The 22,725-nt window shown below is 45.7% G+C and overlaps 2 protein-coding genes across 2 annotated transcripts in view; one reads left to right on the top strand and one right to left on the bottom strand.

Annotated features, from left to right (window-relative positions):
* Window positions 1–13,461, top strand: part of RHOJ (ras homolog family member J) — a 60,625-nt gene extending 47,164 nt beyond the window's left edge. Inside the window, exons 3-5 of the mRNA XM_082283397.1 lie at window positions 2,602–2,766; window positions 4,430–4,525; window positions 5,817–13,461. Of these exons, the coding sequence (XP_082139523.1) occupies window positions 2,602–2,766; window positions 4,430–4,525; window positions 5,817–5,963 (408 nt within the window). The 3' untranslated portion in view covers window positions 5,964–13,461. The remainder of the gene's footprint in view (window positions 1–2,601; window positions 2,767–4,429; window positions 4,526–5,816) is intronic.
* A 4,713-nt stretch (window positions 13,462–18,174) lies between these two features.
* On the bottom strand, window positions 18,175–20,349 carry GPHB5 (glycoprotein hormone subunit beta 5; the record flags this gene model as incomplete). The annotated part of the gene is made up of 2 exons (XM_082283477.1): window positions 18,175–18,363; window positions 20,146–20,349. The coding sequence occupies 2 exons, from the start codon at window positions 20,347–20,349 to the stop codon at window positions 18,175–18,177; spliced, it is 393 nt and encodes a 130-aa protein (XP_082139603.1).
* Window positions 20,350–22,725: the final 2,376 nt, after the last annotated feature.

Raw genomic sequence — 22,725 nt, 5'->3', positions numbered from 1 at the left:
GCCCAGATCAATTCTAATCCATGATATTTGTGTTCTAACCTGTCTGTGAAAAATCCCATGTGTCCTGGTGGGAGGTGAGACCTCTACTATGAGATGCATGGCTGTCCCTGCTTACAGCTTATATAATGCTCTGTGCTAATAGCTCAAACCAGGAATGCTCTTCCTGAAAAAGGATTTTCTAGGGATTCGGAAAGGAACAAGGAAAATAAAATTAAATGCATGCTCCTGTAGCTGTCACAGCCAGGCAGAGCGCTCATGGCTTTCATCTGTAATTTTAATGGTACAGTAAGTCCCAGCCCCTCTAAATAGGCACGTCTGGAATATTGAAACTGGCTATATTTAGCCAATTTCGTCCCAAAACGCCTGGATGAGGATTCCTTGAGGCTTGCTGCCACCACGTGGCTGGTTCAGGAGACCGACTTGCAGCAGTTGAACCAAAAACACAGAAAGGGCCTTGGCCAAGCACTAGGTATCAGCCCGTGGTGCCTCTGCCACAAACAATCTTGATCTCAGGCTTGATGTTCTGGGTTAAAACAATGTCCCGTAATCAGGCCAGGCTTTCCTAGCCCACAGCGTCCACATAAAACTATCTCTACCATGCAATTTCTCCTCTGATCCCATCGCCTTGGCGTCCACTCTGCCTCTATTAACTCCTCTGCTGGGAGCTGGCTGACATCTCCAGAGCCTTGGATAAATCTCCTGTCACCGACTTTGCTTCTTCATGAACTGCACCACTGATGTACCCATAAACATCTCTTAGGGTTTTTTTCCTGCTATTCCTTGAATGTAGAGAATCCACTTTCTTGGGAGGGGATATATCCAAACATCTCCTCTTGTAAATCCAGATCCACACTTTCTATGCCATTGGAAAGACATCATTATATCCGTTGGAAAATACTCTGGTTTTATCCCAAATACTGTGGCTGTGAGGGCTGGAGGTACTAATAGAATTTATTCTTCCTGTCAAAGTGGACTTGGGACAATGAACATCCAGTTAGATAAAAAAAAAACCATTTTGTTTGTGCTTTAGGATGCTTTTTTAAACTTCTCTTTCATGAGACAGAGCTAAATTTGGGCTCATGCTTCCTTTCAGAATAAATAACTTAAATGTTGGGGATTTTTTTTAGAAGAAGTTGGTGCAAACTTTTTTTAAGTAATTCATTAGTATATTTTGGAAAATAGTGTTGATTCAGAAGGAGTCTGTGTCAACTTATTAGGATATAGTCAGTGAAAAAGAGACTTCAGAAAGGTGATTTACCAGTCTCAATTCACAACTAAGCCCTCTCATTTGTTGACCCAACCAAAGCAAGGCAGAAGTAAGGCTGAACTAAATCACCATCTAATCTGACACACAGTGATACAGTCCTGCATCACTTTCTCCTGCAGGACAGGCAGCAGCTTGAATTGCTCCTGCCCCTAATGTGGGTTTTCCCTGCCTAAAATAAATGTTCTCGAGTCTGAGAAACAGCACCCAGGTGCCTTTTTTCCCTCTTTTATTAGCCTTATTTCCTTTTATTAACCAGTCAGTATCTGCAAAGCAAATCCACACCAGTTGAATTTTCACACAGTTATAACCAAAAGCGGCCAGACTGCAGAGATTTGAGACTTGTCCAGAATGCAGAAACTATAAACTGCAGATCTACATCACAGTCAGGCTTGACTGCAGCATGTACTATTGTTTCCTACACTCCAGCTTTGTGTTCCTTTCCCCTTTTTTAATTCTGGACCCCCCCAATAAAAGCCTTTGGAACAGATGTATCCCCTCTAAAAAGCATCTGTTCCATTGCACTGAAGTTTTCTAACAGGTTTCATTGGACAGTACCCTTCAGACACAGCTACAAATGCTCTCACTGTCAGAAAGAGCCAGGCTATCCCTTCCACATGGTTTGCAAAACTTCTGCTCACTCTCAGCTTCTCAAGCCTGAAACCGACCCAAATTCGTCCTTGAAACTCAGCTATCAAAGCCAGCTCATGACATGTCACAGCTGTGATTGGAGTGTTTGAAAACTCACCCTCTTCACCACTAACCCATGGAGAAAACATCTCTCCTTCTGCTGTCCAGGGCCTGTGGAAACATTAAATCACCCACAGTGATGCACATAGGCACTGCAGGCTGGATTTGATCTGCTTTCTGCTTTCAGGAGTGTCTTCTGCTGACTGGCACACTGCTGTGCACTGTGCAGGACTGCTGAGCATCACCCTCTGCACCAACATCTCCACAGATAGCACACACACAAACAAAATGTGTTCACACAATCACAGGATTATTGAGGGGGAAGGGAGCTTCAAAATCATCTAATTCCAACCCTGCCCCTGCCAGATATAGTGACATCTTTCACTAGACCTGGTTGATCACAGCTCCATCCAACATGGCTTTGAACACTTCCAGAGATGGGGCATCTTAGCTCTTTTGGATAAAAGTGCTGACAAATCAGCACCCTTGGCCTGTGAGGGGTGGTTCCCCCCCTCTCCAGCAGTCCCCTGGAGTTTAGAAGTGTGAATGAGTATGGACAGTGTTGACTACTTCATCAAAATCCACCCTGATTCCCCCACTTGCCATCATCCTCCCTTCTTAACACTCTTGCTGTTCTCCCCTGGCAGGAGGACTACAATCAGCTGAGACCCTTGTCCTACCCCAACACAGACGTGTTCCTGATCTGCTTCTCAGTGGTGAATCCTGCCTCCTACCACAACGTGCAGGAGGAGTGGGTGCCTGAGCTGAAAGTCTGCATGCCCAACGTGCCTTATGTCCTCATAGGAACACAGGTAAAGCTTCTCCTGAGCACCTGGAAAGGTTTCCTATTTAACTCATGGGAAATTCAGCCAGATTTTCCCATTAGAGGAAAACTCAGGGCATGGGAATGGAAGCCAATGTGAAGATGTCCAGACTGGCAAAGCTCATACCATCTTTTTATTCAAATGTTTATTAATGAGACAACAAGGTATAAACACCTACAGGGAGAAAAGTTTTCTTACAGGTCTCTAATGTAGGAGAAAAAAACCAAAACATCAAAGTTCGTGGCTAGAAGCTGAAGCTAAACTTCAAACTAAGTTTTAAGAATGGGAATAATAAGCCAAATGACATGGGAAGGAAGTAACTTCCCTTCATGCTTTTACATCAACATCACAACTGGTGACTCACCATCCTGCTTGTGTTACAGTGATTGTCAGACTGAATGATCAAACCCCTTTATTTTGGCCTTCAAATCTATGAATCTGTCAATCAAATAAAAATGCCTTAAACATAGGTTTACTACCAAGACACAGAGTGGATAGAGACTGTGAGGTTAGTGATACAACCACACGGAAAAAAACAGAACACTGGACAGTAACCTAAGTCAAATTAGAGAAACAGATCAAATTCTGGTCAAAACCAAAATCTTCATGCCATAGGAAAGGCAAATCATTCAAACACTGGCTTTGTTTTCTACACCGGAATGATCTAAACCACCCATTTAAAAATAAAAGCATTATCCTTTAGACCATTCAGTCTGAAAATGGACAGGTTTGAAGTGCCAGAATACTTCACTTTGATGTTTTCCATGGAAATAAAGGATTTTGTTTCAAGTTAGACAGACTGAGCCGTGTCTGGCTTGTCAGGGTGGAATTTGGGTGGTGCAGTGCAGGGTTGCAGCAGCCTCCCCTTCCAGTGGGGCTCTTTGCTGTACCATACCCATCTGAACTGTGGCCCAATAACCTGCAAAGCAGAAATAATTCATGGTAAACTGAGGGGAAAAAAGGTGAAAAAGAAAGTAAATGTGCAATTTGTTTCTGAAGTATCACCAGAGTTGAGGAGTGATACAGATGCCCTGATGTGGGTCTGTAAAGCCATGAGTATCTGTGGAGGGCTGTGAGCCCTTGGCACAAGAGCCCTCTGCACTCCCTTGGAGGACACAGGCCTGGGGCCAAAGAGACTTTCCCCAGAGACAAGCAACCTTCCTCGGGGTCATGGTGGCAAAGTGAGCCACCTCCAGCATGCCAGCACGCCTTGTTTCTATATGGTAATAGCCCGTACCCAGCTGGCTAATTGGTTTCTATCCCACACCCTGCCTTTCCCATAAAAGGCCCCTGTTTCTGCCCCTGACCAGGGAGATTTTGTCCCTGGTCCTCCCTTCACAGGGGCTGCTGGACAATAAAAGCCACCTCTGTGGAATTGCTAAATGAGGCTCCTGTCTCTCTGTCCCCGAGTTCGCCTTGGGTGATTTCACAAAGCTGAATCACAAGAGCTGGAATCACTTGTAGCTGGGAAATCACTACACTTGCTGGAATCCCCTGCTGCCCAGGGAGGCCGGCCACTGCCCCTGGAAGAGTTGCTCCTTGCAGGATGCTCTCTCTAGGAAGGTCGTGGCACACTGGTGCTGACCAGCATCGGACCCCCTGTGGTAAATATCTGCCTCAGGAATTACAGAGTTTGTGTACTTTCTACTAGATTGATCTCCGGGATGATCCCAAGACTTTGGCGCGGCTGCTTTACATGAAGGAGAAACCACTCACCTATGAGCACGGAGTCAAGCTGGCAAAGGAGGTAACAGCTTCTTCTGAGGTCCCATCAAGCCCACTGGTCACAGCTTTCCACTGGGTTTCTTTCATTCAAGGCTCCTCCAAGGCCCATTGGTCCCAGACAGAGATTAAAGTCTCTGTTCAAACAGGCTGGGCACACATTGTGACCCCTGAGCCTGCACTTCTGCTGCAATTCCCAGTTGAATCACAGAAACATAGAATATCCTGAGTGGGAAGGGACCCCAAAGGGTCAACAAGTCCAACTCCTGGTCATTGGACAACCCCAAAAATCACACCTCAGAGAGAATTGTCCCAATGCTTCTTGATCTCTGGCAGGTGCCATGGCCAAGGTCTAAGCAAAGCATCTGTGAGCCCAGGGCAGCAGGTAGAAAATGGGTATCAAAAGAGATTTTACTGCCTATTTCACCTAAGTCAAGTGTTTCTTGCTCAGGGTTCTGCTGCAAGGTGCATGTGGCAAACCCATCTCTGCAGTCACCTCCTGTCAAACTCCTCCCTATCCCTTACAAAAGCACAGACAACTTGATGCTCACTTATCCATTGCACTTCAAGCAACAGAGAAGGTGCTCTCAAAGTTTCTGTAGTATTGTACATTTCTCCTGGGAAGGTAGGGGGATAGAAGCACTTCCCAAGCCCTGGGATGCAGGATTCTGGACTGGCCTTGTCTGCTTCATATGCTGCAGGTGCTGCTGTTGTCCCTGGCCCTCAAAACAAGAACATCCATTAGCAGAACAAGCTGATAATATAAGCCACGGTGTTGCTTAATAAGCTGAGGCTTCTTTCCCAGGCCTCTGTGTGTGTTTGTGTTTGTGAGACTCCCATCTCAAAATGGTGCTTCCCCATTCCCAGAAACCAGCTGGAAGCCCTCCCCAGGTAGCAGCTCCCTGGCATTGCAGGAGACAGGACACAAGAGGGACAGTTCAGGGGAGAAGAGCCAAGTGTATGAAGGAGTTCAGGTACAACCCAGCATTTCCTTGAAAGCCTCCCCAGCTGCACAGGCAGGAGGCCAAGCTCCTGGTCCAGCATTTGAATGTGGGTGCAGCCCCCCTCTCTCTGGAGGGTCGTGCAGGGAATTCCCCCTCCCCGTTCACCCACATGTGGTGAGACACTTATGTTGTTGCTGATTCCTGCTCCCTTCTCAGGATGACCACCTGAGCTCCTTTCATCCCATAGGCAGCCAGACACAGAACAGGGTAATCTCCTCACCTCCCTTCTAAACGTAGAAAGACGCTGGAACAGCATCACTCTGTCTCTCCCATCAGTGGATACTCACTCACATTTTCTCTCTTCTCTTTCAGATCGGAGCCCAGTGCTATCTGGAGTGCTCAGCACTCACACAGAAAGGCCTTAAGACTGTCTTTGATGAGGCAATCATGACCATTTTCCACCCCAAGAAGAAGAAGAAGCGCTGTGCAAAGTGCCACAGATGCTGCACCCTTGTGTGACGTCCCCTGGGAAGCAGAGCGAGCTGAGTTCAGTGAAACCAAGCAGGTTAGAAAGGCAATGAAGGTCACGTGCGACTGAAACGGGGAACATGATGAGAAAAGGGTCCTTCTTACCCAAATATGGGAGCTCTCCGTTCTGTGAAACCTCCAAGCTGTATCACCCTTGGCCAACTCCTGTCTCTGTGCTTTCCTAACCCTCCAGAGCTGTTTTGTAGCCTGTTCCCACTGCTGCAGACTGCACCAACAGAAGCCAGGAGGCCTGCTCCTGCTTGGCTCCCCGCCTTAGGAATAAGGTGAAGGTGGCATGTGACAAAACAAAGAACTAAAGATGGACAAAGACACAGGAGAAACTCAATTTGTGGCCTTAAGTAAAAATTGATCAAAATTAGGAATTCGCAGTCCTTAGGAATTGAATCTGAATTGACTGAAAGCACATGGAGATCTGTAGAAATCTAATATGTAAGATATACACTATAGGTAGGATGTACTTTTAAATTGCTTTTCTTTTATAAGACTTGCTAGTTCAGGAGATACTTAAGTTTGTTCAAACCACATGGAAGCAAAGGTGAAGTGATTCCAGTTTGTTTTCACTTAATGGTGAAACTTCACAGCGTCAGGATGTTGCTGCACCCAAGCTATCAATATGGATCAACATTTACCTCCAGACTTAAGGAATGTTCTTACAACAAAAAAAATGCAAATAACTGTATTTTTATAGAGGAATGTTCAGGCTGAGCCATGTTTCCAAAAGCTAGGAAAGGAAGTACAGAGTTGTAGCATTAATGTACTGAAACAAAGAAACTCTGGCACCAAAGAATATTGCCCTAGACACGAAATAGCAGCACAGAACAATCTCTCTTCCAGCTGAGAACAAGAATGAGACACATTGTCATGGCAACTGAGAATTTACCTTATAGATCAGCTGGATTTCTACATCTCACCCAACAGCCAAGAATAGAAAAAAAAAATAATAAAACCAAAGGTCATACTGACTTCAAGTTCTTTGAGGTGATCCAATTGCCTTAAAATTATCCTTTTCTTATGAAGTATTTCTGTAAAAAACCTCATCAAAGTGGAGTTGTGAACTTGTTGACTTATTGCAGCCTCCCTCCTCCCATTCATTGCTTCTCTCTCTGCTCCCATTTTTCCATCTTCATGCGAGTGCTGTTGGAGTTGCAGCGTGGCTGCAGTCCTCAGGAGTGGACTTTTCCACAAGTGGCAGATGATGGACGGCAGCCAACAGCATGGAGATGGGAATTCCAGCCCCTAAGGGAAGGGAAGCTGCCTGTGAGCTCCCTTTTCTGCTGGAGAAATTGTGCCTTTTCACTGAAGTCTCTCCCAGGATCCTACAATTTTGCACATCGCAGCAACACAGACACTCAGAGGTGAACTCGAAGGGCATCTTGTTACTTGCAGCTGCCTTTGGGTATCCTGGCAGTGCCACGAGACTGTCTTGTTATGGATTTCATTCCCCAAGCAGGAAACCACAGCGCCAGCACACAGAGGTTTGAAGATGTAACTCCTTGCAAAAGCCGTGTCTGTAGCCAGCGTGTCCAGAAGTGCCAGGAGGGAGCAAGTGACAGCAGTGTGTCCTCCCAGCCCAGGGACATGGGCCCTGTTCCCCTCTGCACCCCATTCCAAGAGACTGGCAGCCCTCTCCTCTTGGGAAGCACAGTGTCCTGACTGACAACACACCTGTCACCAGACAAACCAGGGAACTCCAGACCTGGTGTTGCCAGGAGCAATGAGTGACCGCAGCAGGACAATGGGAACGGCACCCAAGGCACATGGAAGGGACCAAGCTTGGTGCAGTTTCCAGTCCTGCATCAGGACCAGCCTTATGGATCTGAGCTCTTCCTTTAGCACAAATTCAATTTCATACAATTGTAGAATGGTTTCGGTTGGAAGGGACCTCAAAGATCATCTAATTCCACCCCCCCATTTAGCATGGACACCTACAGAAACCAGCTCTGACACCCCAAAACATTTCCAGGTAGAAATCAACAGTTCTCTCTGACAACAGCCATCAGACTCCAAGCAAATGCTTTGCTGTTGTTACCCTGTGGCTTCCACTCACCATCCCTTCCTTGCTGCATACCTACATGGATGAAAACACAGTAGTGCCACACCTGAGACAGACAAAAGAAAGTTCTCCTCACTGCTGGCAACTTTTTGTGCATATTTTCTGTTTGATTTTATTATGTCCCAGGCATTTACTTCAGATGGCCTGGCTGCTAAAGCACAGCTCAGACTGAGGAGCAGGGGTCCATTCCATGCTTCAGAGTTTGTGTCCATCCCCAGGCAGAGCAGTGAGTGTTCACCTCACCAGGACACTGCCTATCAGCTGAACTAGAACATGTAAAAGATATTAGAGGAGTATGAGGAGAACTAGGCATGAATTAAATAATATTTAGGCTTACAACATGACTAGAAGTCCTCTGAAACAGCAACAAAAAAAAAAAAAAGCCTTTAGCAGATTTCAGGGAAAATTATATCTGCACTGTGCTGCCTTTTACTTCAGTGGAAATTAATAAGGATGATTGTTTTAGCTCACGTAGGTTGCTGGAGAGCGATGTATCACTTCACCACTTCTCTGGTGGAAGTAGGTGAAGTCTGGTTTAGCTGAAGCACAATGCAAATGCTCAGGTTGGAGTTCCCTGGTATTCTTAGAGCTTCAAAAAAAGTGACAGGTGAGCTCATCCTAACATAATGAGCACACTGGAAAAGTGAGATGTAGCACCCTGGCATGCATCAGGGAAAGCCACAAATAATCAAATCAAATTTTTGTGTGCCACTGAGTACCAGGGGTGGTTATTAATCTTAATGGAATAGCATAGGATTGGCAATAAAATCAAAAATCAAGTGGGAAGTTGTAGCCTTAATGTAACTACAGTGGTTTGAGGGAAATTAACTGCAAAGCAAGTGGTGATGGAGAGGCTAAAATGCTGCTGCCCTAATGTGTTAAACTGCAGGACCCTGAACAAATCCTTGCATAGATGAAGCAGATAGAAAAGTGTTGATATAGATACAAGAAATGTTAAGGCTAAGCAGGGGTTTCTTTGCACTTACAAAATTGAGCACATTGAGCTTGTGAGGCAGTAAAATTTCAAGTTTTTCAAACTGATTTTGACCAAAATTTGAATTCTGGGAGCTGCAAGAGAGGGAGATTGGTCACAATCCACTGAGAAATGGCCTCTGCAACTCCATTTATTTTAATTTTTCTTCCAGAAAAAAAAAAATTAATAAGCCATGTTTAATGCAGGTCCCATAAACATTATTCCTGTGTTAGGTTATGTACACACACCTGTCCATGAAATGTGGCACTTACTCAAGGATCTGCCCTGTTACACTATTATTTTGGGGAGGCAGGGACAGCACAGGCCAACAGGCTCTAGAAAGGGATTGTAGGCAGATGCAAGGAGAGTCATTGACTATCTGGCAAGTCATACCTAATGCCTTTTTTAAAAGCAGCAGATGGTGTGTGAACAGGCAGCAAAGCTTATTTCCAGCAAAACCACAACACCAGACATGGTGCAAGTGCAGGCATAAGGCCACAGATATAAACTTCAAGTTATTTTCGAGAACTGTTAATAATAAGGAAAGAAAATCAATAAAGGACTGCCAGGTGAAAGGAGATAGGTTTACTCACTGTGAGAGGAGCTAGAAATCAGATCCCAATTTCACCTTAAAAGGAAAACTGTCAAGAAGAGTCACAAAGGTTAGAAACCATCCCTGGAACTTATTTGACAATGTCCCCTTAATGCAGCTGATGTCAAAGTCTTTCCTGACAGACCTGCCTTTGCTAATAGTCTGCTGTCATTTCAAAAGCACTCACAACTTACAGGAAGCTTGTTGGATCCAAAAAAACCCATGTCCTTTGGCCTCTTCCAAAACCTTCATGTTCTACCAGGAGTTCTTAACCTGAATCTGCAGTTTCAAGCAGAGTTCCCAAAGTATTTTCATGAGAACTCCTGCAAGAAGATATTAGAGGTATTTGAGAGAGATCTCCAGTCATCAGAGAGTTGCTATCACATTAAAACAACCTACAGATGCCTCTGCCCTTCAGAGCCCTGTGTAAACACCAGGACAGTGGAATGAGGACAGTTCAGCCACTTCCAGCATGACTTGAAGGAGGTCCCACAAAGACTCCCACAGTTTGTCCTGTGCCTCCCAGAACTCTGAAAAGTTGGGGAGAAGGCAGAAACGAGGCTCTAAACCCACTCAGGTCCATCCTCATTTGTTCAACTGGATATACGCCCTGTGTAGTTACAGAACTCTCCCCAAGTCCAGTATAACAATCAAAACTATCATTTCAGCAGCTGACATTGTTATTTCTCAGCTTTTTTCTCTTTTGAAGCACTGCATCCATTCAAAACAGACACAGAATTAAATATAGCCCTGCATTTTAATATGAAATAAAGTTATTCCAAATACTTTTATTAAAGGGACAGATTTTGGCAGTCTTCTTCATACTGAAGAGAATCTCACTTCACAAGGAACTGTCTCCAACTTGCTCATGTCTCATTCAATCCCACTGGCACCACTCAGGTCGTGAGGGAAGCTGAATATGGCCACTGGTAATCTGTCCCTGTAGTTTAATTACAAGGAAACCTCTTCCAGCTGTTCTAGTGTTGGTGGCCTGTGCTCTTTTAAATACCTCCAGGAATGGTGACTCATTCACTTCCCTGGGCAGCCTATCTCTCCCTTGAATTCATATATGAAAGATACCCATCTGCTTTCATACCTTGCTTAGAGCCCATGACCTTTTCCTGTACCTTTTTTCCCCAGGTGGCCTAGCAAATACCTCTTGACTCACCATACAGAAACCTCATCTGGATTAAAAATAATTCTCTGTGGCATCAGTCTGTCCTAGGCCAGGATTGTCTAAAAGCACATTTGTCTTCTCCAACAAAGCAATCCATATGCTCACATTGGCCCAGGGACCATTTGTTAAACAAAGAGGTAGAATGCAGGAATCTGGCTGCACATGCCTTTCTCCATGTATTTTCTTTTTCCCTGAGGAGGATCTGTGATGTGTTTTATCCTACATTAAAAAAGGAAAATCTGGAAATAACAGAACATTTTGTTGGTTCACAACTCTGTAGGACTGGAGGAGCATCTGCTGTGACAGGAGGTGAGCATGGAGTGACCTACGTCAGATGACTTCTAGCTCTTTGCAAAAATGAAGACAAATTTCCACTATGAATGTTTATTTTCCTCTCCATGAATAAAGACCATCTGAAAGCAGGAAAAAGCCTCCCACTGATTTCGGTAGTGGCTTGTGATCTCAGCTGTCTTCACCTATCAAAACAAAACAGGAATAGAAATATTTTTGCATCAAAAAGTCAGGACAAAATCACCTATTAGAAGCCATGAATGCAACAGAATCACTTCTGCTTCAGGGGAGAGCTGCAAAATCAGGGCCCAGAGCCACAATTAGTCAGTTTGATCCTAAACCTTAAATTTCATTTTAAGATGTTAAGGGGACGCCCATAACTAGATCGAAAAAAAAAAAAAATCTTCAAATTCTCTTTGCTTTGTTTCAGTTAAAGCTTTCAGAAACACAGGAACAAGAATCGATTTTCCTGGTGCATTCCAGAAACCACACCAGGACAGCAAAAAGAGTGAGAAGCTCATTGTAAGAGGAAAATTAGTTCAGAAACCCAGAGCAACAAGCAAAACTCATGTGAATTGCTGTCAGTGGTGAAAAGTCTCTTTAACTTTGAAAATATGGATCCCTATCCTTTTCCAGATTGTACAGACCATAATGCAGTGTTTGGCTGCTTCTAACTATAATGGTAGGGTGGGATTTTCAAAGATGATCTATGTTGGCTTCATTTAAATTCTCATGAAGGCAATGGAAAATTTCAGTGGGATCCACACATGACTAATGTGGAAAATGTTTTGAGAGTCTTTATATTTCCTCCTTTCCTGACATTTTATTTTGGCTGAACAAGCTTTGAGCTTGTTATATACATGTACTGAGCCAGGCCTAAGAGTCTTTTATACCTTCTGGCTGCTGGTTGAGGACTCCTGAAAGGAGTTAGGGCATCCAAAGACTTTGCTGATCTCACGTTTGGAGGCTGGATCTGAAAAGCCTTGGTTCAACCACTACTGAGGCTGAAGATGAAAGTGGTTACATTAACAGTGTAATATTCAAGACATATGATTTTCTTTGCTTAAAGACCCTAAACTCATTGCTGTCACTTAATTTCGTCTCGTCCCATTCAGGACACCAGGTTCAATGTGGTTTTGGTGAAGATCAGTTTGAGCTCTCACTGATACCAACTCTGGTGAATTTTGACTTTGATTGGAGGTTAATGAATTCAGAGTAAACTGCTGTCACCAGTCCACAGTTTCCAGATCTTCCAACACAACATTTGTTTTTATTGATAACATGTAGAAAAATTTGTCTGATGTCTGTCAAAGTAGTTTGGGTGCAAATCATATCCAGAGTGTAACCATCATGTCATCTCTCCCAGTACTTATGCCCAAAACAGGCAGCTGCTCTAACTGCATTACAGACCTAGCAGGCACTGTCAGCAAGGTGTAAATGAGCCCAAACTCTCCCCAAGCTTGTAGATATTAATTCATTAATAACTAATAACAAAAAGTTATACGAGAGGGGAAAGACACTTGCAAATTCTTCTTCACTCATGAGCAGAAGTGATCCAAGGTGGTGAGCCCAGGGTGCCAGGTGGGAAATGCTACAGAGCAAAGCACAGCATGGTGACCCTGCTGACCCAAAAAATATGGATTGAGGGTGGTGAATGGGCTGGGAGGTGCCTCTGTGGAGTCACACCTGGCTACCTGGGGCTCAGCAGCACCTCGAGACTGGGAGGACTTCAGAGAAGGCTGCAGAGAGGAGCAGGGAGATGGAGTGCCAGGATAACTGAATCCAGTTCAATGTGTCATGATGTTGATGCACTTGGCAAATACAAGCATTTCACTGCAAAGAGATTCTCTGCTCCCCTGAGAACACAAGGACAAACACATTTCATTCCTTTCTTCTTGTGCTTACTTAATAGTACTACTTACAATTATTTCTTTAGAAATGCTTAAAACTTACAGTTCAACAAGTTGTTCTGATTGAGTCTGTGAAGCAAATGTAATGGCCTCAGCACAAATCAGGATCTAACTCATCACCAGTCAGGTCTTAGCCAGTTAGGAGAAAGAGTCACTTACTTGATGTGAGCAACTGAATTTTTCTCTCTTAAAAGTTGCTGTGTGCAATATTGCTGGAATGTGGGGCTGGTGAAACCAAAGGATGGGCACTAAAACAGTATGTCTGACTTTTGGGTGGTATGCCTTTTTTTCCAAGATTAACAAAATCTTCAGAATTCAAAACAATACAATTTCAAACCAAGGCCAATTCAGTTTTCAAGCAAATATGTTCTTCATAGTTTAAAAATCATGTAAACACTATTAATTTCCTATTTACAGCACATAATTCTGTACTCTTTAGTTTATCATCTTTTAAACATGTAATTACTGTATATTGTAATGCACATTAATATCGTTTATTGTACATAGTTTATTTTAACAAAATAAATGTATTACGAAGTATTTTGACAGCATCCATCTGGGGACGTGTGCTGTTGTGTTTATTTTCCCAGCTGCTAATCACATGCACCTTGCAGGATGTTTCAGGTAGGAAAAACACCTACCAACATTTTGGCAAGGAAGATGATGAGCTGTGCAACCTGTGGTCCAGAAGCCAGGGCAGGTAGAGTCGGGCGGGACAGTGAAAGGCTTACAGTGATGAAGTAGTTACATGAGGAAAGACAGCCCTGCTGGACTGGAAACAAGAATATGACCGGCTCCAGTCTTCCAGGGATTCAGTGCAGAGATGTGGGTCTTGTTTTTAAAAAAAAACAAAATTAATTTTTTTAAAAAGTGCCAAAATGCCTTTCTTACCCAGCTGTTTATTACAATTGGTTTCAAGACCAGAAGCAATCTCACTGACCAGCTGGTCCGGCCTTCAAGTTAAGCCTAGAAACCCCACCATTCCTGAACAACATCCCTCACATTGACTGAGCCAAAGAAAGTTTCACCAGAGGAAGGCTCTTTTCATTTTCCTGCAGCTCATGAACCTCAGCAGGTTTAACCAGTCCTGCCTGGAGCACTTGCAGAGCAAAGACAAAGCATATCAGGGTTTATTCCTAATAAACAGGTGCTGCAGCCCAAATCTCTGTATGCTATCAATGGATACATCCTCAGAAGAGCCAGGACAATCCAGGAGGGCACAGCATACAGCCTGGAATATATTTTATTCACCTTCCCCCAGAGGCAGATGGTATTACTCACCAGACTTTCCATGACATGACTCTATCTGGGAAGAAGTAACACAGAGGACCCACACGTCTGGAGTTAACAGCAAGGTGCCAAAGGTATCCCCCAGAGCAGAAAACTTCGTAAATTGCTGCTGGATAAGGCTGGGTGGATATAGCCAGGGAAGGATATCTCCACGCAGCCCTGATGCTTTCACATTTCCCTCAATACCCACGGCTGGCTACACTCCCTGGCAGGATGCTGGGAGTGACAGGCTTTGCTCTGACCCAGGGCACCGGTTCTGGTGTTTTCATGTGAGTACAGTGAGAGCAGGAGGGAGCTGCTTGTCCTGCCTCCCAAAGAGAAATCCAGTCAGTGCAGGGAACACCCATCCAGGAAGGCCTCCTGCCCTCCTTCTTATGGCAACTCAGGTCTGAAGGTGAGGTAAAATACTCTGACTTCTGTCATGGTCATCAGGGCTGGGCACACCAACTGCAGGGGAGCTGAGCTTCCAGGGCCAGTGGACTATTGCAGCTGTCATAGAACAGGAGGGTATTTTGGCAAATCAAAGCACTGCATGGCAGTGACAATTGCTGTTCTGTTAAATGAGCTACAATAACCTTGAGGCACTGAGTGCACTGCAGGGTACAGATGTGACTGGTCACAAGGGGCCTTAAAGCCTGTACACTACAAAACACACTGTAGAGAGGAAAAGTCATCTGTAGCATCATTGCCAGTGTCCAAAAGGGAAACTGAGGCACAAAGAAATCCACTGCTTTTCATGGGAGAGAGAATACCTGAGGTGTCACAGCCTTTGTGACAAACACTCTTTGCAAACACACACCAAAGACAGACAGGCTGTTTAACTGCTTTGGACAGGTTGAGTGATGACATCTAAATCCGTGGCTTTAAAGAGCATTAAAATGCTCCCAAGGAGGTGAAGTTTGCCTGGGAAGAAGCTCCTCATGCTCTGAAATGTGTGGGCTGTGCTGACTGCCTGCAAATTCTGAGCAGGACACATCCCCCCAGCTACAGCATAAAGGATGTGAAAACTAAAGACCTGCTCACAAGTTGTGACAGGACAAGGAGTAATTTTTGAACTAAAAGAGGGTTGATTTAGACAAGAAGTTTTTTACAGTGAGGATGGTGGAACACTGACCAGAGATGTGGTGGATGCCCCATCCCTGGAAACATTCTGGATGAGGGTGGATAGGGCTCGAAGCAACCTGGTCTAGTGGAAGATGCCCCTGCTCCTTGCAGGTGGGCTGGTCTAGAAACAACTCAAACTGTTCTGTGACTTTAAGTATGAAAATCGATGGGAATTTGACAGAACTAAGACCTACTAGTATAATTACTTCTGGGGAAAAGTTCCAGATTTGCAATTACCAGGACCAGAAATGAAATTGGTTCCTTGTTATTAAGTCAGTGCTGTGTGCCTACTCGTGGGAACCCAGCAACGCCTGTAAAAGATGGATGTGCACCAGTCAAATCATAGAACTTTGGAACCATTTTTGTTGGAAAAGACCTTTAAGAACATTGAGTTCAACCATTAACCCAGCGCTGCCAGGTCCACCATGTCCCCAAGTGCCACATCTACATGTCTTTTAAATACGTCCAGTAATGGCGACTCCACCACTTCCCTGCCAAATGAGTTGGTGAGCTCTGGTGGTGGCTGGACTTTTGTCCCTCAGGGCAAATCCACAGCATCTCTTTTGCTCTCTTCCTTGAAAGATCATCTCAAAGTGGCCTCTTGCTGACTTGGTTTCAGTCAGTACATCCTTCCCACCTCCGCCTTCTGCTCCCTGGTCTGGCTGCATCAGTCAAAACCCTTTTCCCACCCTGCAGTGTTCTGTTCTGATCACTCGCTGAGGTTTCTACTGTCTCACCGTGTCTGGGTACAGCCCTGATTTCCTGCTGGCTGCAAAGGAAGGAAGTTTGCCACTTTCTAACCCTACCTCTAATCCTGAGACTGCAGCACAGCCAGACTCCATCAGATAAATTCAGCGAAGGAAATGACTTCACACCAAGAAGATGTTTTGCAGGTGTTCATAGCTCTGGCAAAGAGTTTGTGGGAGCTTATACATATTCTACATGAGAAATCTCTACACGCAGAAGAAGTGGGACACGTTGCTTTAAATTGCTTTCATACTGCAGTTTTGAGGTTTATTAAGGACACAGAACAATTTGCAGGTTCCCCATAATAACTGTAACACCAGCTGACAATATCAGAGGGATCGTGATGTGCAATTTCTAGCAAAACATGAGGACTTTTTAAAGGGTAGTTAAACTCTCCATCAGCAAAAAACTGCTCCTGGTGCTGTTGGGCACAGAAGTCTCTATTCAGAATTACAGAAGGCAGGTGATAAAATCACCTTCTTCCTACTCAGTCACAGTGCAGCTTTTACAGATAAAAAAAATTATATCAACTAATAAATTACAGGTTAAACTAAATGTCTCAATGTGGTCAGGACACCTGGGGAAGTTTCAAGCATGCATGCCTGTTACTGCATCCAGGAGACAAGGCACTGAGTGAGGGAAGACAGGTGCAGGTATTACTCTCAGCAGCAATTCTCTCCTAATGGCTATCTGAGAAGGTGTCTTTGTTTTGTGAGCTCCTGTGGGCCTCTCCCACTTGGCAAATCTTCCTGCTTTCACCTAACCGCCCATTTTGCTCAGGGGAGGAATGAGGGATGAATGTGAATGTGTCCTCCTGCAGGTGGGAACCAGTGAACGAAGGCACTTGTGTGGCTGTGGTCACAGGGGGCTCTTGTGGCAGCCCTCAGGTGTCCCCCTGGTTTGTAAAGAGCAGGTCCGAGGAGGTGTGAACTGTCCTTTGGAATATCTGCTCTCTTTCTTGTGCTGGACTTGTCTCACCCACCACTACTGGACACTCCACAGCTTTCCTGCAAGCACATCTGGCTGTCCCCCAGCTCTGTGTGCACCCTCAGAGCAGCAGGTCTCCATGGAGCTTAGCAGCTCAGGGAACACCTTTACAAGCCCCCTCTTTCCCACCACCTCAGCCAGGGGCCCGCTGAAACCAAACTGTGATCGTTGCATTTTGGCTTGGTCACTCTGACAGTGGAAATTGTCAGGAGAGATGCCTTGGGCTCTGCAGAGTCTCACTGGTTCCACGTGAAGCCATTTCCCCTCCAATCCCTGGACAAAAGCAGATGGTTCTGCACATTTAATGTGTTTCTCTCCTATTCTTTTTTTTCAGGAATTGTCCCTTGTGAGACAAGATTTTTTTTTCAATGAAATAGCCCCAATTAAGCAAAGCACTGAAATACGTGCTTAACTGTAAAAGTGCACTGATATTAAGCAAAACACTTAATCAGGAGCTTAAGTCCTTGGCTGAGTCAGGGCTGAGTATGCATCCCCCCTAATTTCAAGGTAGTGATCTGAATACTTATTTCCATTTCGTTGGCCTTGAGACCTTCTTCTTTAACTGTTATTCCTGAATGACTGCAGGGTAAGATTAACTGATGGAGGGGAGAGGGGGAGGTGGTGGAAGTGTTGGTAACTGCACTTACATTACTGGGAAGAAGCTAAACCCCAGATGAGTCAGGCTGTTATGGAGGAGGCAATGCCTTTGTGGGGTGTTTCCACACCCCAGTGGCTGTTCAGTCCATGGGCGCTCTGTGCAGGGAAAAAGGTCACACGGAGTGAAAAGCTCATGAGGAGGAAGGGAAACCACATCATTTCTTTTTACCACGGGGTTTGCTATTGTGAGGCTGTGCACTGGGTTTCTACAGCAATCATGCTTTGAGCAGCATGAGGAGGGGGGATTAAGCCTCATCTGCCCAGAAAAGTCAGTGATTAGGAGAATTACAGGGCGAGATCAAATTCTGGGCTGATTTACACCCTCCAGAACGCTGGAGGTACCGAGGGTATGAAGCCGGGGGAGAACTCGGCCCCTCCTCGGCTGGGTTGGGGTGGGAGGTCAGTAAGTCTCACACTCGGTGGTGGCAGTGGAGCAGATGTCACAGTCGCAGCGGATGGCCACCGGGTACGTGTAGAAGGGGTCCACGTCGGGGGCACACTTGGGCAGCTTCACCGTCACCATCCTGGTCTCGTTGTAGGTGCAGATCCGGTGGTGGGACTCGATGTAGGGCGGCTCCAGGATCGGCTTCTGCGGGGGGGAAATGCTGGCCTCAGGCAGGAAGCGAGACAAACATCTGGAGCCTCAGTTTCCTCAAGGGGATTTAGTGTAAATAGAAGAGCTACTGGATCAGGTGGAAGGGGCCATGGAAATAAGTTTTAGGCTATATCCTTCAACACTTGCCTGTTGGAGCCCTGCCATGGAGGGGAGTGGGCTCATAGATGTGTTTCAGTTTGTTTAAAGCATAAAGCTCCAATTAAAACCTGCTTGAAGGAAGACAAGATTATCCCAAAAGCTGGTTTGCAGCAGAGTATGAGTGTTTCGACCAAATGCTGCCAAAAGCAGCTGCCTTCTTCCAAAAGCATTGCTTTTCCATTAAACATATTCTGCTGGAAACCCTTCATGTGCACAAGCTGCCTAAGAGCAGGGGTGCATCCAGGTGCCAAAGGCTGGGGTTTTTTCTCAGCCAGACCCGTCTTCCCTGTCAGGCTGCACTTCCCACAAATCCCAATGGCTGTACACTGTGGGGAAAGCTCTCGGCACAGCAGCCAGCATAGAAGTCTGCAGTTCCTCCTGAGAAAATCAGCTTGGCCAGAGACCTCAGCTATCAGGAGATGGTGGGAGCCTGAAGGCGTTGAAACCCACTCTGCCACGTGGTATCACAGGGGCATTGGTTTTGCAGAAAAATCAGTTTTTCCTCAACAGAGACACCCATTTTCCAAAGACTCCAGGAATGGGCAGCACACACAGGCATGGGAGCCCACTGCCTAAGGTAACACAGCCAAAAGACATTTTAATTTCTTTCTTTCCCTCTGTTCTGTGCAAAGAGCCCTCCCTGGGAACCAAGAAGGATGGCAGGGGAGAGAACAGATGCAACATTTCAGCAACATGTGCAGACACCCTCACTTTTGCAAAGCCCCCATCCAAACACCTCGTGGTGCCTTCTGGAAGCTGTTGAACCCACAGCCAGGTGGGTTCAGCTGAACTACACCCCAGGGGTACTGCAATACAGCAAGAGAGGCTGCAAGGTCTGAGCTGCCGGAGAAGCCTGGGAGTAGGGGGAACGAGGAGTCAAGAGGTCCCTCAAAGGAACCTTATCCCAGCGTGGAATATGGCCACTGGTGACCTTTCCCCTCATCCCACCAAGTCATGAAGAAAGGGAGTCAGAGCTGGCACACAGACCCTGGCTCCTCCTCTGGTCACTTATGTGGAGTCCTTGTCTTCATGTGGACAAACCCCTCTGAGTCACTCAAGATTTCCCAAATAAATTAAACTAGGATTGGCCCCTTGAGCCTTCCAGCTGCAGAAAGGCAAAGACAGTCAGAAATTTGTTCTCTGACGTGTGTGGATGTACTTACGCTCTTTCTTTCTCCCTCTGTACACCCCTAAAACCTAAGTACTTCATATTTATACAGGGCTGTGACTTAAAACGGGACCAAATTAGAAACAGACGCTACCTTTTGGGATTTGCTTTTTGGAACAACATATATTACCCATCAATTGGGAGCTCCATCTTAATCTCAAAGGACTTCTTTATTTCAAGCGAAGTAATAAAGTCCTCCTCTCCTTAAGTGTTCAAGCTGTAAGAGGCTTTCAGATTGCGTAGTAAGAGCATTACATAAGTGCTTCATTAATATCATCACATGGCTTCCATCCCCTCTGGGGCAGGGGGAGGAGGGAGGGGACAACCAACAGCAAACGCTGGCAGCGATAGCCAGGGGGTCATGGAGCAGGACACTGGGTGGGTGTCTTTAGAGGGCTTTTCCTGGGGGGCAAGTACCAGCCAGGGATGTCCCCAGCTCACAGCCTCACCTCCCAGGTCTCGCAGCGTCCCCAGCAGGCGTCTGTGGTCACCCTGAGCCCACGGCAGCCGGGTTTCCTGGCCAGGAAGGTGAATTCCCGCACGGCACAGCCCACGAACGTCCGCAGGTCGATGGCCGAGGCCTTGGTGGCAGCGCCGCAGCCGGACAGCAGCAGGACAAGGAGAGCTCCCAGGATCAGGCAGTGGAGCTTCATGCTGAAGGCAGAAGGGAGAGGAGGGGAGGGTTGGGAGAGCCAGCACAGCCCAGCAGGCAAGAAGTGCAAGTGGACGGGCTTAGCTGAGGCAGGGGTAGCCCTTCCTCCCTTCAAACACATCCTCACTCAGCCTGAGAGAAGAGGGGCAGGTGGAGGAATGAGTGGTCACCTACTCCCAGAAGTGGAAAATCTCAGTAAAAAGCTCTGTCACAGAATGCAGCAGTGGGAGTTTGCCTGGAAGAGATAAAGTCACCAGCTTATACCTCAGCCCCACTGAAATCTCCATACTGCAGATTTGTTTTGCAGCATGTGCCTTTCTAGCACCCCTTTTGGGTTGCCCTGCACTCACACAAAGCCAATAGCTGCAGAGCTGGGAGCCAAGTATCCCTGAAACTGTGCTATAATCTCAGCATCTCCCCCAGGTGTTACTGGAGTTGCCAGTACCAACACCCTGTGCACTGGACTTGTGCTGTTCCTCTCCCAGGGCTGCAGCCAGAGGGGCTGGCTGTCCCTTCAGCACACACTGCCCTACAGCCACCTCAGACCCAACCCAGGCTGCCAAGCCAGTGGTCAGAGCTGGTCAGACAAGGGGGGACATGGCCAAGGTGACCAGAGGAACCCTGACATCCTCACACCTGAGCAGCCCAGCATCCACCAAGACCCTCTGATACCTGTTGACCTTCTGTCTTGGTAAGGAAAGCAATCAGCATCTCTGGAACAGCTGCTCTGTCAAAAAAGAGAGAGCTGGAAAGTAGCTCTAAGCCACAAGGTCCATTTTACAATTTACATACTCTCACTGCATTCAAATACATCCATCTTAGAAACCCGAGATTTCACACAATTTTGAGAAAGTCAGCAACTACACAGGGCACAGACTGGTGTGTGCTGGGGTCTGTTCTCAGCTGGACAGACCAAAATTAAGTGAGCTGGGACTGCCTTTTGCCTGGATGATGCTTCAGTCTGTAAGCTCCTGTTAAACAAAATTATTTAAATTTGCTAAATCAGAGCTTTAGATCAGCACATGATGTTTGCATCACATATGTCACTGTGTGCACACTGGAATCTTACACGTCATTAAAGAGAATATATTTATAGATAACCTTCAACAGGGTAAAAAAATAGCTAAAATTCCTTATTTTTAAAAGAAGATGTATGAGAGCAAAATAGACAAACTTTAGAACAAATCAAATATTTATCCTTTGCCACTTTAGCAAATCCTGCTGCCTTATTCATGAGCCAGAGCCATGACAGGGAGCAAACACAGACATGCACTCACCTAACTCGTTGGAGTCAGAATTCCTTTTGCAGTTTTAAATTGCAGGTGGTGTTTCAGGATGTCAGAGGGAGCAGCAGGAGACCTGCACTGCAATCTCTGTCAGCTTTGTGATCAGTAGATCTCCCCAGCAGCTGCTACTGGGATGTCTAATTGCTCAAATTTATATAAAGGGTCTTGTCAATCAAGGCAGATCCTTACTTGAACTACCCAAGGCATCAAAGTCATTGACTGTAAAGCAAGGCTCCCCTTTCCAGCAGTGATTAGCTTCAAGGGAATGATTGTTTTTGCAGGTTATTGTTTCATAACCTGATCAAAAAAGGAGTATCTCGGTGAGTGAAATTATGAGCATGCACTGGGGCAAAAAGGATCTTCTTTTCCATAATGGAATATCAACACCTCTGTAAAGGAATTGGAAGTTGGCTCTGAAATTATCATTACTCCTTTAATTAACAAGCCCTATGTAAACATCCTCAAGGGACACTTTTTGGATATTTCTACAAAATAACTGCCTGGATTTTTGTCAACTGCAGAAGATCTTTTTTTTACTCAATTGCTCCGTACAAGCAAGGGCAAGGGATGGAGAGAGGAGGTGTGAGCTTGCAAGGAAAGAAAGTGTTCTCCTGGCAAGCCAGGCAGCTGAAACCACTGTGAAAGGAAATTTAGAAATCATGTCCTCTGCCTTCACTCTGCAAACCAAATTTTCAGCTATTCACAGGACAGGGAGCAGCTGAGGAATTTGGTTCTGTGGAGAACTTGCTGGTCAGTGAGGTCTTAGAAGATGCATGGGAGAGAGAAGTGCAGCCATATGCTCACACAGTGACTGGGAAAAGTCATCTCCCTTCCTTTCCACCATGGATGGACAGTGACTTCCCAGCTCCAGTACCCAGGCAAATCCAGAAAAGGCAGGGCAAGTGTCAGGGATTTTGGACCCTTCAGGATGATGCTGTCAAAGGCAGCCACAGCAATACAACCCAGCCCAGAGAACAGAAAACACAGAGGAAACCTTAATTCAAATAAAACCCATGCAACAGCGTTTCAGAGTGAAAAACAAAACGAGTAGAGGGCAAAAAATGAGTAGAGGAAAAGAACCAAAAAAACAA

The sequence above is a fragment of the Coloeus monedula genome (genome assembly GCF_965178545.1).
Source record: "Coloeus monedula genome assembly, chromosome: 6".
NCBI lineage: Eukaryota > Metazoa > Chordata > Aves > Passeriformes > Corvidae > Coloeus > Coloeus monedula.
This window is presented reverse-complemented; position numbering and strand designations above follow the sequence as displayed.